This window comes from Folsomia candida, unplaced genomic scaffold (genome assembly GCF_002217175.1).
Source record: "Folsomia candida strain VU population unplaced genomic scaffold, ASM221717v1 Fcan01_Sc018, whole genome shotgun sequence".
NCBI classification, from domain to species: domain Eukaryota; kingdom Metazoa; phylum Arthropoda; class Collembola; order Entomobryomorpha; family Isotomidae; genus Folsomia; species Folsomia candida.
This window is the reverse complement of record NW_019091210.1, coordinates 810,732-825,677: the sequence shown is the minus strand read 5'-3', so window position 1 is coordinate 825,677 and position 14,946 is coordinate 810,732. Positions and strand designations below refer to the sequence as shown.

Below are 14,946 nucleotides of genomic sequence, written 5' to 3'. Positions count from 1 at the left end.
AAAAATGCATTGAGAAATCAAGGGTGAGCAAATTAAAATTAATTAAGTAGTTAATTAATTATTATTAATTGTGGTCAATTTAATTGTGAACTAATCTGTATATGTAACAGGAATGCCCTGCATGAGCAAGCTGATCAGTTATCTCGGACAATTTGGTCTTCTGTGCAACGGAAATTGTTTCGATTATAAATTTAATATTTTCTCATGTACAAATTTGTCCAATTTTTAAGTAAAAATTGAAAAAAAATCCATTAAAACAATTTGCTATAAATTACATAATTAATTTTGACTTATTTATTTATTACAACTTTAATTTATGTACTGAATTAAAAAAAACTGGACTCCTTCATCCTAAAACTTTGTTATATTTTTATTAAACACATTGGCAAAATTCATGTGAACGCATTTAAAAACAATTATAAAATATAAAATTAATGCGTATGTATAAAAATCTCAAAAATTCTCCAATTTCTCCAATTTCTCTTTAAATGCAGGTTTCTTATCTTTCATCCGGTTAACGAGCTCTTTGGCACTTGTCCACCACTTTTTTCTACATTTCTTTACTCAACCATTGTGGCAGTATAGGTAGATTTATCCTCTTAAGGGGACCAATTTTAAATTTTTAACAGTGACATGTTCCGCCCCGGAAATTCTGGGCCAGAATGGAATTCTGCGATAATGAATTAAAGAATTATGAAACTCGCCCCAGAGCAGAGACCAACGTCAAACTTCTTTTCCCAAATTCCGTGAAGCGTACATATCTACATAGTATGGTTGCTTTTCTCGAAAAGAGGCGTCATATTTTTGCTAGGTACATTGCATAGTTTTAAATTCAGTAAGTCTTGGTTTAGAGCTCGAAGTGATTACATCTCAGGAGAGTGAGCTCTCGCTATTACGCTAGTATGTCTAACTCACACGAAATAACTTTAATCACCTAAAAAATGAGCAATTGGTTCAACAGTAAAGCAACTGGAAAATCTAAAAACTGTAATACGCCCAAACCAAGTACTCCAAAGTTAAACGACCCCCTTAAAAACGTAACGCCTAAAAGGGCACGCAATCGCGATCCAACTGAAACATCGCCTATATATGAGAAGCAAACCGTGAAAAGACTGAAAGACACAAGTGACAATAGTAACTCTGACCTCGAATATTTTCCTGCAATGGCAGGTAAAGAAACCGGAAGCCCTAGTGATCCCCTGCCAATCACACGAGCTGATTTAGAAGAATTATTTAGCAAATCTGAATCGAGAATTCGAAAAATTATCACTGACGAACTTAAACCTATTAAAGACCGCGTTACAGACGAACTAAAGAAGGTCAACTCTACGTTAGAAACAGTACAACGTGCGGAAAAACGTAACAACATTATTGTGAGAGGCATCAAGGAGTCCGAAAATGAGAACTACCGCGACCGCGACAACATCGTTGACCAGCTATGCAAGACAATGAAAATCTCAAAACTGGACTATGATTACGCAATAAGAGTTGGGAGAAAGCGCCCAGATTATACTCGGCCACTACTAGTACGCTGCTTACGTTCACATGAAAAATCCAACCTCATGTCCTCCAGAAAAAAACTAAAAGGTTCGTCAATTTTCGTAAATCATGACCTCACCCATACACAAAGACAACAGCAGGCTGCATTAAGAAGCAAAAAATTACAACTTGAGAAAGAGAAACCAAATGTGCAATGCACCATCCTAACGGGGAAAATGAGAGTTAAAATTGGGGAAAATGTGAGCATCATCTATGCGGAAGACCTTATCTCAGATGGGAGTTTTCAACCGAGGACCACCCGAAACGACACTCATCAAGAGATGACCCTAGGATGACAGAACGGCAGGCCTTTACATCATCATCAAACTAACGCACACCCACTTCTACCACCCAACTTCAAAATTATAGCCTTTAACGTCAAGGGAATCAGCGGAAAAACAAGTATCTTCTACAACGACATCCTTCATCATCGACCTACAATTATCTTCCTATGTGAGACTTGACATAACTTTAATTTTAATTATACACCTATATGTAATAGCTACACAATTTATCAGTCCTATGGGTCAAGGACATCAAGTCGGGGTAGGCTAGCTAATGGTTATATTTTGGCAGTAAGAAATGATATCTCTTCTAAAACCAGACTCATTAAACTAACCCAAGAATTCATTCATATTCAATTAGTTCTAGACACATTTAAAGTAAAGTTTTGTTTTACATATCTCTCGCCCTCCTCACTAGTACCACTAGAAAACGTATTCAAAGATATAGACTCACACAATGAAATATGCTTTGTGATAGGAAACCTAAATGCAAGAGTAGGGAGTTTCCAAAATCCAAATTATTCCGATGAACTTGAAAGGAAATCTCTAGATAATAAAATCAACAAAAGAGGCAGAGATCTATGTAAAATACTTGAAGAAGGTGATTATGTTATTCTAAATGATTCGGTACTGGCTGATAGACCAGGAAATATTACCTTCTGTAATAGAAATGGAAGCAGTGTCATTGATTTATGCATTGTATCTAGCAAAATGACAAATTATGTTGATCTGAAAGTTCTTGACTGTGAGGGATCAGCCCACTTCCCAATTTTAATTAGTATAAATGAAATCATGATTCCAACCAGAATATTTCAACACGAAAGAATAATATGGGACAACCTAAAGTTGGACTCTTTTCAAGATAACTTAGACAACCTCCTATCTTATCATGATTCAAGTAGTATTAACATTCGGGAAGTAACTAATTTAATGTATCAATCAGCATTGGACACTAAAATGATTCGTGTAATTAAGTCAGCCAGCAGACCTAATTTCGGCCCTGTCTGGTTCGACGAAAAATGTAAAAAAGAGAAAAAATGTGCCCAGCATCTCTTACAAATTTATCGCAGAAATAAGACTGCCACCAATCTAACAAATTACCTCAACGCAAAGCGCTCATATAAAAACCTTATAATCGCTAAAAAGTTAAAATTCATGAATAAGTTGGACAGCTCTCTTGCAAATGTCAAAAATTCTAGAGAGTTTTATAAAGCTTTATCGTATTACAGACCAAGACGAATGCCACAGCATAGTAGCAATGAAACTGCAGGTGTGGACAAAATTAAAAACTTTTATGCACAAAAATACGACCATAACTTAACTGTTGTACCATTATCATCCATAGAAATTAAAAACCACTATTTAGATCAGCCTTTCTCCTTTTTCGAGTTGACTGCTACAATTAAGAAATTAGCAAAAAAATAAAGCCCCAGGTCCAGACATGATACCAAATGAGCTTCTGAAAGCTTTATCTGATGACCAAAAAGCATTACTATTAGATTGCATAAACTCACTTTGGAGCAGTAATGATAGTAGTCCACCCGAGTGGTCAGAAATTACAATCGTACCCATTTTCAAAAAAGGCAACCCTTCAGACCCGGCGAATTATAGGCCCATTTCTCTTGTTAATACGTCATTAAAGTTGTTAACAGCTCTCATGACAACTCGGCTGAATGTATGGTGTGAGCAGAACAATATTGTATCTGATTACCAGGGAGCGTACAGAAAGGGCGAGGTTGTCAAGACCATGTTTTCATGCTAAAATCCGCTTTAGAAACTCATTTATGCCTTATTCGTCGATTTATCTTCTGCCTTTGATACAATAATATGGGAGAAGCTGTGGGTTAAATTGGAGAAAGTCGAGCTCAGCACAAAATTCATTAATGTTATTAAAATGATTTATTCCAATGCAAAAGCAAAAGTAAGAACACGAGAAGGTGAAAGTGAATTTTTCCCAATAAAAAAATCTGTCCTTCAGGGAGAAACGCTCTCACCAAAATTGTTCACAATTTTTATGGATGACCTTGTAAAAATATTAGAAAATGCCCAAATCCCAGGCTTGAAAGTGTTAATGAGAGAAATTCATGCTCTACTATATGCTGATGATATTGTTTTGCTTGCCACAAATTGTTTTGATTTGCAATCGAAGATTAATATTATCCAACAATATTTCCACGATAATGACCTAACTGTAAATTTAGCAAAGACAAAAGTTATTATTTTTAAGATAAATAGATACAAACTTGTTAAGCCAAAATTATTAAGTAGCTTCAGCTACTTTATGTGAAGACTTTGTCTGTCTGTCTGTCTGTCTGTCTGTCTGTCCGTCTGTCTGTCAGCAGGATATCAGGAGAACGGATCGAGATAATCGAAATCGGTTTTCGCCATCATACATAGGACCCCAGGGGGAGGATCCTATCAACTTTTGGGGGCAACCGGACCACACCCCCTTTGGCGACAGGGGGTGTGGTCGGGGCAAAATGAGATTTTTAGTGCAATTTAATCTATAGGTGAAATAGAGTAAAATTATGTGTTCCGGAGTTGTGCCACACCCCCTCGGCGCCAGGGGGTGTGGTTGGGGCAAAATGAGATTTTTAGTGCAATTTAATCTATGGGTAAAATTAAGTGAAATTGAGTGAAATTAAATGAAATTAAGTGAAATTAAGTGAAATTGAGTGTTTCCCCGATTTTGCCGCACCCCTTCGGCGCCAGCGGGTGTGGTTGGGGCAAAATGAGATTTTTAGTGCAATTTAATCTATAGGTGAAATAGAGTAAAATTATGTGTTCCGGAGTTGTGCCACACCCCCTAGGCGCCAGGGGTGTGGTTGGGGCAAAATGAGATTTTTATAAAAAATTAATCTATAGATGAAATAGAGTGAAATTAAGTGTTCCTGAGTTGTTCCACACCCCCTCGTCGCCAGGGGGTGTGGTCGGGGCAAAATGAGATTTTTACAAAAAATTAATCTATAGGTGAAATAGAGTGAAATTAAGTGTTCCCGAGTTGTGGTGGGACCGTTTGGGGTGAAGTACGTCTGAAGCTACTTCCGTATGCGCGTTTGCGACGGTTTATTCTGGTGTGAAAATGAAATTGAAATAGTCAACAAATATGTGTATCTCGGAGTCCCTTTTTACGAAAACTGTAATTTCTTACAAACAGGAATAGATTTTATTAAGAAGGCAGAGGGTGCAGAAAAACAATTACACTCACTACTTTATAGAGGCAAAATTAAAACCCTTGACAGTAGAATAACGCTTTTTAATTCTCTCGTTAAATCTGTATTACTATATTGCTCACCGGTATGGGGTATAAGTATGATGGATAAATTGGTCACTTTCCAAAATAAATATATGAGGATATATTTTCATGCTTCCAAATAAGACACCTAATTGGTTTCTCAGACTCGAATCAGATTATAACTCTATTGAAATATCTGTTGTCAAAAATATTCTTAGATTCTGGAATAAAATCATCACAACTCCGCAGCATAGTTTACTACGACAATGTTATGAAGCTTTAAAAGTTAAATCGAAAAAGCCAAATATAAAGCACAATTGGTATAAGCAATTAGAATTACTCTTATCGAAATGGGAATGTGAAACTCTACTCGAAAGCATACCGGAATATTATGATGAAAATGGTTGTACTGACCTTCTTTTAAAAATTAATAATTGTATACGATTAATTAAGGACATAAGTGTTGAACATGATATACTGAGAATGCAGAATAGCACGTCTATGCCTCTCTATCATTTTACAAAAACTCATAAAAGACGAGAACCCTTCCTTAACGCAGAGATACCATGGAATGTAATTCGATTAGTAGTACAATGCAGGGCAAACTTGTCTCAATTTACATGTTGTAAAAGTAGTGTGAAATTAGCAAGCATGGAAAATTTTTATGATCCAATGATAGAGTTACTTTGCCAAAATTGTAATAGAAGAGAGGAAGAGAACCTTTTTCATGTCATGTGTCAATGTGAAAAATATTCTGTATCAAGAGCAAGATTTTTACATAAGCATAAGATACCAGTAACCACTAAAGAGTACGCACTATTCTTCACCGAGCTGGATGAATCAAAAATTATGGATATCTACCTGTTTTTTAAATCTGTAATAGAATCGCGAGAAAATACTGTAACCTGATCAGTTTCAAGTTGTCACTCAACACGATAAATAAATAAATGTAAGGAAAATAGTTTAAACAATAAGTAGGCTAAACATTAATATTAATATTAATATACATAGGTTAAATAGGATAAATAGTATTACTCTAGGCTAAGACTCAAATGTCTCAAATGTCTCATACAATATATTCCACAATTGTGATTGTAAAGGCTAACGCCATATCAATCTTGAAATAAATATCTATCTACTATCTACTATCTAGTTTTAAATTCAGTAAGAACACGTAGCTTGAGGAGCAATTTAAGTCGTAGGTAAATAATTTTTAAGTGGAAGTACTTAATACAATCCCTGCGTAACTTGCAGACGTGACGTGCTATAAAAAATCCGAATGGTCTCGATACGGAATTATAAATATGCACAATGACATCGTAAAAGATGAAACATTTCGGACAAAACGAACCCCTATGCTTCAATCTCCATTCATGGATCACCCTTAAGAATCAGACCATTTAATACGTTGCAGTAAAATGCACCAAATTATGTACATAAATTATGTAACATAATATGTAAATACGCAGAGAAGTGCATAGGTAAATAAATACTTTTGTGCATAATCCAGCGTCACACTCGATTGTTCATTGTGAACAAATACCTTGATAAATTTGGGACAATTTAAAAATCACCTAGACGAGGAAGGTCACATTGTTGAATAAATCCTTTAAAACCCTAAGCGACGCCATCAGTCGCTATTCAACCTAATCGTAATCGCCATGTCGTCTCCTCTCGCTTGTGTCATTATAGTAAGAAAATCGAAATTGAATTTCAAAATTTGTACATATTTCAGATAATATTATTCAAAATTTTACTGAATTTACAGCTCGTCATCATCCTTGCCACGGTCCAGGCCGACCACGAAGCGGACTTGCGAGAAACCTATGCGAAACTGAACTGTTTCAAAGGATACGTGGGAAAGTTTAGTGACCAGTTGGAAGCGACGATCAAGGATTGCAATTCAAAATCTATTGCGAGTTTTTGGGTAAAAAAATATTTAATTAAATTGAGCAATTTACTCAAACATTTGTAACCGAGTAAACTTGGCAGACAATTTGGCAGGTAAATTTAGACTCGATTATGTAGGTGTCTTTATCAGTGGCCGCTGAAGCGTGGTGACAGAGAGACAATGTCCCATGCCCAATGGCTTCTGCATAATTTGCAAAAATTTGCCAAATAATTTGCCAAAGTTAACTCGGTTTGCGTATTTTTGGGCTGATTTTGTCTAAACAACTTTTCTTCCTAGTGTTACTTCTCTTGTTGTGAGGCAGGAATGTCCGTCTTCGTAAATGGCGCCTTCAACGATACCGCGCGTGGGGAAGTTCTTCTGAGTTTTTTCGACCCTGCTGCTCCCGAAGCGACGCCCACCGTCGATCAATGGGTGAAGATGCTGCAATTTGTGAAGATGAGGGTAAAAGCGTGGCAAACTAATTTCTGAACATTGAATATTTTCAAAATTTTCATAAAACTTTTTTTTGTCCAGAAATTAAGAAAGGGTTGAAGGTTCCAGCAGATTACTCTGGCGAGTGTAAGGATTACGAAGAGTTGAAGAAATGCGTAGCAAAAGCGAGGGTGAGAAGAATATGAAATTAATTAATTAAGCAATTGTTATTAATGGTGGTCAGTTTTTTAAAAATTAATCTGTATAACAGAAATGCCCTGCATGAGTAAGCTGATCGGTTTTCTCTAAAAATTTGACGTTCTATCCAACGGAAATTGCGTCGGTCGTGAATAAATTCATTATTTTAAGTACATTTCCAACTTTTAAGTGATTAAAAATTGAAAAAATCAAAGAAATTTGTAATTAAATATTATGTACAGACAAATAATTGTTGATGGCTTGTACAAATTAAATCCACGTACGGAATAAACAAATTTTATAAAAGCTGGAATTGTTCATACTAAAAGTTTAATTTTTGTCAAATTCTTCCTTTACTGGTACAAGTTTTCATTTTTTAAATTTGTTGACCAGAAACATGAAAAATCAATTTTTTAACATTGACTAAAGTTGTCAAGACAAGTATCATAAAAATAAAACTTTTTAATGTTAAATTTCCACTAAATACCGAACACATACCTTAATTTTTACGAAATTTTGGTCATCAGAGTATTTCATCCCGTTTTTAACGCAACCTGTACTAAATATGTAATCTAATCGTAAGACATACATAGATACATACATAGTCCAGTTTTATTTTACCTGGATAAAAATTATATTTAAATATATTCCCTTCAACCGTCTAATATTAAATTAAGAATCCATATGATGCCAAGTTTAATACTTTGCAAATGCCAAACTCAAAATTGCGTTAATTCGCAACCTTCAAAGAAAGAATATGATTCTAAAATCTATCAATTATTTATTTACTTGTAATTGCGGAAAAGGTCGGAATCCAAATACATATCTGTCTATAAGGTAACTCTTATCATGTAACTAGACATAAATTTCTTTCCCATTCCACTTAATTCGAATATTCAAAGGAACTCGGCTATAAAAGCGATCAATAATTTCTAAATAAGAAATTAAGTCGGACTAATGAACTAAATTTTTAAATACATATTTTACGATTAGCCTATAAATTTCCCTATTCCTTATGTATGTACATATTTACATACATACATCGTCAACCTAATGTTAATACCTACAGTTGTATTGTTACTGCTAAATTCATTTGTACAAATGTGCACATATGTACCATCCCTTCTTCCTTTTAAACGCATATACACGTACATGAGAAACACTCTTAAAAATGACCTGAGACTTTTGAAACGTATGTAAATGCACTATGTATGTATCAATTTTATATTAAGTAAGCTATAAATCCAGAGTCCAGTAACTTAATACAGGGTAAAGTTCACTCTGTAATTAAATAGTATAGTCTACTTAAGAAATATGGAATTGAGTGTGCATTTACTCGACAAAAGGATACCACAATTTTTTTAAGAGTATTAAAAATATCGATCATCTTTGTCAACCCGGCTAAACTATGCAAATCTAAAGGTAGCCAAAATATGTACATATGTGCATATTCGTCTCAACACATTTCGTCGCGATGGAGCTAAATCAAATGATCTCCGTGCTGAACGAATACGACAAATTTCTCCAATACGTGACACACCCGATTGTTGAGTGGCAAAGGAATAAGAGAAGGCTAATTTATCATAAAAATTTAAAAACCACGCTTCTCTGGCGTTTCAACGTCTTGTTTTTGGTCAGCCTGCATTGTATTTCTGGCATATTTTTGTTATTCTTGGTGCTACATGGATCCGCAGAAGTGTCTCCCCTTCCAGTTCTTATGGTTCATGTTATTTTCTTATTTTCATGGCTTTTCAACCTTTCAATCGGTGTGGCAATTTGGCTGCATGGCGAACCATTCGTGGATGGGTGGAACGCGTTATTTTGCGAGTTTGGGAAATTGAATGCAATTGGTAAGATATTTTGAAGAAGAATTATTTCTTTCGCAAGACCAAGTTCTCATTTTTATCGTTCTGCTAAAATTTTAAAAACATTTTGAAATTTATGCATGAGCTTAGTTATACATACATAGTTGCTCTTATTCTGAATTGTAAATTTATATTTTGTCAATTTTGATATATGCTTTCATTTGACACTGGAGGCATCCCATTGTATGCTCTTTGATTTGAGTTATATAAACTTTGCAAAAGACGCTATCTTTCGGTTTGGCAGAGATATTTGCATCCGAAGAGGAGAGACGCACATTAAATTTATCCATTTATATATTTTGCAAACTTTAAGACGCATTTTCTCCTATCTGCATTCATATATTTCCACCAACCAGCAGCATTGGCAGATACGGTCTGCTACAAATTTCATACTAATTAAATTTATCATGGACTGGCACTAATTTGTTCAAAATCTGAGAGCATAAGCTGAGCGAACTCCATCTGAGTAATGGTCAAATCATGCTCGCTAACCATTCCTCTAAATACGTCAAAAATTAAGTGACTCCTATTGTAATTTAGTATAAAAATTAGTTTCACGTCATCGAAGTATGTATATGTAGGTAAATATCGATATATAGAACGGTATTAAATTGGAAAAACAATCATTAGAAAACCGATATTTGATAGCAAATTTACCTCAATTTATTTACTTTTGTTAACTTAGGACCCAAAACGTCCAAATCGTCCCCGCCATCCATCGACCTCTTCTCACTCGCCATGTCCGGCATGATTAACCAATTTTTCGTCATGCCCTTCGTTCTCACGCTGGCGTCCCACTTCCTTCGAGTCGATCCACTCATTCACCTCCTCGAAATGGTCAAACTAACCCCTCTCCCCCACACCCTGGGCTACCTCGGCATCTTCTACGTCATCATAGCCACCCATTTTGAAGGCTGCCGCCTCTACCCGCTCCCCATCATTGTGGCTTTCACGCTCTGCAAAATGCTAACTGGTCTCATCTTGTCCCTCACCCGGGCGCGAAATCAATGGCGCCTTCACGCCCTGGTGGCCAAATATGTCAGGATTTTCATCCTTTTGGAAAAAACCCGTCGCTTGCAAGAATTCTTTGCCGCGGCTTTTATGCTAATCGCCATGTGCGCCACGGTCCTCTTCACGTTCGTAACGATTCGAATGTACAGCAATTTTCCGTTTTGGTTTTACTCATTTTTCCCCAGTGTAAATTTTTTCATCGTGATTTTTGTCGGGATTGGATTAAGCGTGGCGATCGAGGTGAGGACGAGGTCGGACGAGGTGTTGCGGTTGTGGGGGGTGTGGATGTGGGGGGTTTGTGCGGGGAGGGAGAGGAAGATTATGAGGAGGAGGTTGCGTTCCTTGAGGGTGATGGATATCGGGGGGAGGATTCTGTACGGACGGTTGTACAGGGTGGAGAGGGGGATTAAGGTCAAGTATTTTGAGAAGATAATCATGTACACGATTAATTTGTTGATGGGGGTGCCAAGGTTTTGATGGAGTTGTATTTTTATAATCTTCGTTAATTATAAAAATTAAACACTAATTAAATTCTAATTAATTACTTAATAGTTAGTCTTGACAATTAAAATTTCCCTTTACCATAGTTTAGAATTCGTTCGCTTCAAACTCAATTTGCACCACGTGCTAAGTTTATGAAAGAAAGTTTTTATGTCATGAAATTATCTGTTGAATAAAAACAATATAGGCAAAATGCAGCCGAGACAATTGGTCCCTTCTTATTAAATTTTCAAAGTGTTATTAATAATTTGAAATTATGCGGATAAGATGCTTTTATTTTCTCAAATCATCAAACTAAAACTCATGCATGAATATGCAATTTTTCATGCGCGCACATCCCTTATAGTGAATACCATATGAAAAATAACACGGAAACCTATTATTTTATGCCGTTCTTTAAATGTGTTTTTATTTGCTTATCTTCATCAGAAAAAAATTCCACAATCTTAACAATCTACTTAACATCCAGAAGGATCTCCGGCCCCAGCCAGACCAAAGCCTTGTCGCACCTTCCCATAAATCTGGAATCTCTTCTGGGCAAGACCCGGGTTGGCTCCGTCACACTCCAACGGACCGTTAATCGCTCTCGTCGTAGATCCGAATTGACCTTGTTGAACGCCTCCCTTATCGTGCACATTTTTCCTACAAGGAAAAAGAAACGGTTAAAATTTCTCCATGCTTCCAATAATTCTCATCTTACCCCCAGAACCACCAAGCCGTAGCCCATGCCGTCGACTCATCCCGCGCAACCTGATCAGGGTCGCTGACGAGTCGGTCATCCCCGAAAATGTCTCGTGACGCGGGTCGGTAATTCCATTCGCACCAACTCAGCTGAATATACCCGCGACCATAATAATACTGCCCGGGCGCATCGCAAGACGGTTGTCTGTAGCTGTTTGGACACTGCGTCTGCGCACAAGCGTACTCCCTCTTGGCGCGGAGACCGTCCGACTCGTGTAGAAATTGGGCCAAAGCCATGGCTGATTCTTGCTTCGAGGTGACCCGACCCCAGCGAGCGGCGTGCTTGACGAAATTATTGTACTGATCTTGAGATGGGGCCGGGTAGCCGTTGTTGGTCACACCGGCACTGAATTGAGGCCAGGTTGGCATATTTCCGCCTGAAAATATCATCACAATATTTTAATAACCTAAAGGTAAATTGTCATTGTGGTAATAAAATAGTATCCTGTTTTACACCAAATGTACTCTGTTCGTACTCAAAAATTGCACTTATGGTTACAGACTTATGAAGGCTGACGTGAATTGCCTCATTGTAAAATATTACGTACACTGTTAAAAATTCGGTGTTAACCGTCACCGAATGGTGTGCATATGTATGTGACTTCACCAAATGGTTATAATCTGGTGATAAATCTTGCTCGCATGGTGGTAAATTGCCAATGGTTGGTGTTAATTTTACAACCATTAGGTGAGAAACATTATCACTGCACGATGAAGTCACATATGAACACCGGTCGAGGACGATTATTAACAACGGGTTATTAAGAGTGTAATTGCTCACCACCGTTATCTGGGGGTGGCGTGGTACCTCCACCACCTCCACGGGTGCAGCACGTGTACTTTTTACCCCCTTGGCACCATTCAGTTCCAGCCGTGTCACGGTCATATTGGTCGCACCCCTTTACCGCCCAACTGTCAAGTTGACACCCTGTTTGCCAACAATCCCCCAGAACGGAGGATGCCGACAGGCCTAAAAGGAGAAGGACTTGTGCAAACATCTCGATAAGATTATGTTTTTTAAGTAAATCTGACTGAATGAAGATATCTGCGGATGAGAATCATTTTATACGGGTTTCACACAATGGATTAAACCCATTAATTAGGTAGGTTCTAGGAATTGTCGAAAAAATCCACAAATTTATGAGGAGATCTGGTTCCATGGAATTATGATTGATGAGTTCTCTGTAATTTTATTGACATTTATTACCACTGACTTCACCCGTTTGTTAGAAATATGACGTGAAGTGATAAATATGTAATTTCCAGATAATTACATACATTTGCTGTAAAAAATAAGGTGCAGGGGTATGAATTGACCCAACTTTTACAGGTGACGAATTTTTATTATTTATAACCAAACATCTGTCGTCATCCTAAATTTTAGGAATTTATTTATGACACGATTGTATAATACGGGGAATGACGGACTATAATTTATTAGTTTTTTATCAATAATAAGTTTCTAAAAGTTATACATATATTTATTATACGTCTGCATGTAAAAACGAACCAAATTTTTGGTTAGGTTAATCCATCATTTTAGGAAAATCATTTGATTATCTGTAATTTTGTGGTCATGCATTATGCACAAACTGAAATTGAACAATTGAAGCTCATAAATTAGCAACTTTTTCATACTGACGCAAATACATATGTAGAAATCGAATGAAAAACAATGTATGGATTTGACTCTCCTCAAAAAAGTGACAATGTAAGATACAGATAAGTATATACCCAATTTAGCTCAAATTCTGCAAACACAATTCATCCAATACAACAAACCCGTCCGGAGAAGTTCCAAAAATCCAATTTCCCAAGGAAACGAAAAATCAACTAGGCTTGATGTAACCCTTATTGAACCATTTGACCCTAATCTTCTCATAAATAATGGTTTTGAGTTTTGTGATACTTTTTGTCAAGTATGATATCAAATCTCCGAGGATAATTTAATTATATAATTACCTAAATACGAACTCCACAACGCATTTTTTCCTACATTAGTAAAAGCGATATCGTATTATCCACAATTTGCGTAGCAAACAAGAGCTCGTTATCTTTCCTAGCACTGAAAAAAGTACAACTTCCCAATCCTACCGGAATTGCAGTGGGTTTAATGGTTTTAAGCATTTTGAAATGCATCTTCCTCTCTCGGACGGTTCTTATTTTTTTGATTACGCTCAAATCTCCAAGAGTCTGTAGAGCGTATTTAAGATATATATATACAATGAAATAGTGATTTTTTCTAGGGTTTCCCCGGGTAGGGCTACTACCCGGTACCCGGCTACCCGGTACCCGGCCTAAAATGTTCGCCGGGTACCCGGCTACCCGGCCGGGTACCGGGTAATATTTATATATTAAAAATAAAGGGAGTTATTCCACCTTTCTCTAGAATTTGCAACACTTTTACCAGTTTTAAAAAGCTGCAAGTTAAAAACAAACACAAAGTACAGACTGAGCGTACTCACGACAATGTCTTATTAATCATCGCCACCCATTTAGCAAACTTGTGCAGCTTAAAAAATTTGTTTCATGAGGGGAGTCGCAAAATATCACTTTGAAAGTATCGCAGATCTATTAAAGATGCTTATTTTGATCTTGTTTTCATGGATTTTGTAACTATTTTTCACTGATAATCGGGAGGATGAGTTTGCCAAATTATAATGTGCCTAATTGCTGGACAAATTTGCAAAACCAATGGTTTTCTAGCGAAGGCTTTGAGAAATGTCTCAAATTTCGCAAAACATCGCCAGTTATGTTACCATGCTTAATCTGGGAGATATGTATGCAAGGGTTGACGTGAGTGCGCCCAAAGTAATTTTAATATCTGGATAATAATTTCCACCTAAGAATTGACCTAGTTTGTACGCATTTTTTCAAAATATATTATTTTACACAAAGGACAAAAATGAAATTCATCGGATTATAATTTGTTTATAAGGTTTTGCAAAAAATTGAACATTTAAATTACCCGGCCGGGTAGACCGGGTAGTAAAGTCTACCCGGCCGGGTAACGGGTATCCCAAAACAGGCCGGGTATGCCGGGTACCGGGTAACTACCCGGTACCCGGGCCAACCCTAATTTTTTCGCGCTCTAACGATTTTCGAGTTCGATGGCTTAAAAGTTGCGTAATATTGAGTAGATCAAAAATCCGTAATAAAATTGGGGTGGTCGTCCAGCAGTTTTCGAGATCTGAGGTAAAATGTGCGAATTTTTTGCAAATTTTGGATTTTGACTCAAACTAGTCCAAC

The 14,946-nt window shown here is 36.7% G+C and overlaps 2 protein-coding genes across 2 annotated transcripts; one reads left to right on the top strand and one right to left on the bottom strand.

Annotated features, from left to right (window-relative positions):
- Positions 1 to 6,703: 6,703 nt before the first annotated feature.
- On the top strand, positions 6,704 to 7,892 carry LOC110857400. Its single transcript, XM_022105998.2, has 5 exons — positions 6,704 to 6,749; positions 6,827 to 6,985; positions 7,247 to 7,411; positions 7,484 to 7,572; positions 7,653 to 7,892. Exons 1-4 carry the CDS (start codon positions 6,720 to 6,722, stop codon positions 7,499 to 7,501), a joined length of 372 nt encoding a protein of 123 aa, XP_021961690.2. The 5' UTR covers positions 6,704 to 6,719; the 3' UTR covers positions 7,502 to 7,572; positions 7,653 to 7,892.
- Positions 7,893 to 11,338: 3,446 nt separating this feature from the next.
- LOC110857217 (chitinase 5) lies at positions 11,339 to 12,748 on the bottom strand. The gene is made up of 3 exons (XM_022105831.2): positions 12,479 to 12,748; positions 11,657 to 12,074; positions 11,339 to 11,598 (listed from the first exon to the last, which is right to left on the bottom strand). The coding sequence occupies exons 1-3, from the start codon at positions 12,693 to 12,695 to the stop codon at positions 11,415 to 11,417; spliced, it is 819 nt and encodes a 272-aa protein (XP_021961523.1). The 5' UTR covers positions 12,696 to 12,748; the 3' UTR covers positions 11,339 to 11,414.
- Between the last annotated feature and the right edge of the window lie 2,198 nt (positions 12,749 to 14,946).

What these genes read in the sequence shown, in the direction of transcription:
- LOC110857400 (XM_022105998.2), top strand. Translation starts at nt 6,720, where the DNA reads ATGTCGTCTCCTCTCGCTTGTGTCATTATA. An exon ending in CTCTCGCTTGTGTCATTATA is followed by an intron (nt 6,750 to 6,826) that starts GTAAGAAAATCG and finishes CTGAATTTACAG; the next exon opens with CTCGTCATCATCCTTGCCAC. An exon ending in AATCTATTGCGAGTTTTTGG is followed by an intron (nt 6,986 to 7,246) that starts GTAAAAAAATAT and finishes TTTTCTTCCTAG; the next exon opens with TGTTACTTCTCTTGTTGTGA.
- LOC110857217 (XM_022105831.2), bottom strand. Translation starts at nt 12,695, where the DNA reads ATGTTTGCACAAGTCCTTCTCCTTTTAGGCCTGTCGGCATCCTCCGTT. An exon ending in GCCACCCCCAGATAACGGTG is followed by an intron (nt 12,075 to 12,478) that starts GTGAGCAATTAC and finishes TGATATTTTCAG; the next exon opens with GCGGAAATATGCCAACCTGG. An exon ending in ACGGCTTGGTGGTTCTGGGG is followed by an intron (nt 11,599 to 11,656) that starts GTAAGATGAGAA and finishes TTTTCCTTGTAG; the next exon opens with GAAAAATGTGCACGATAAGG.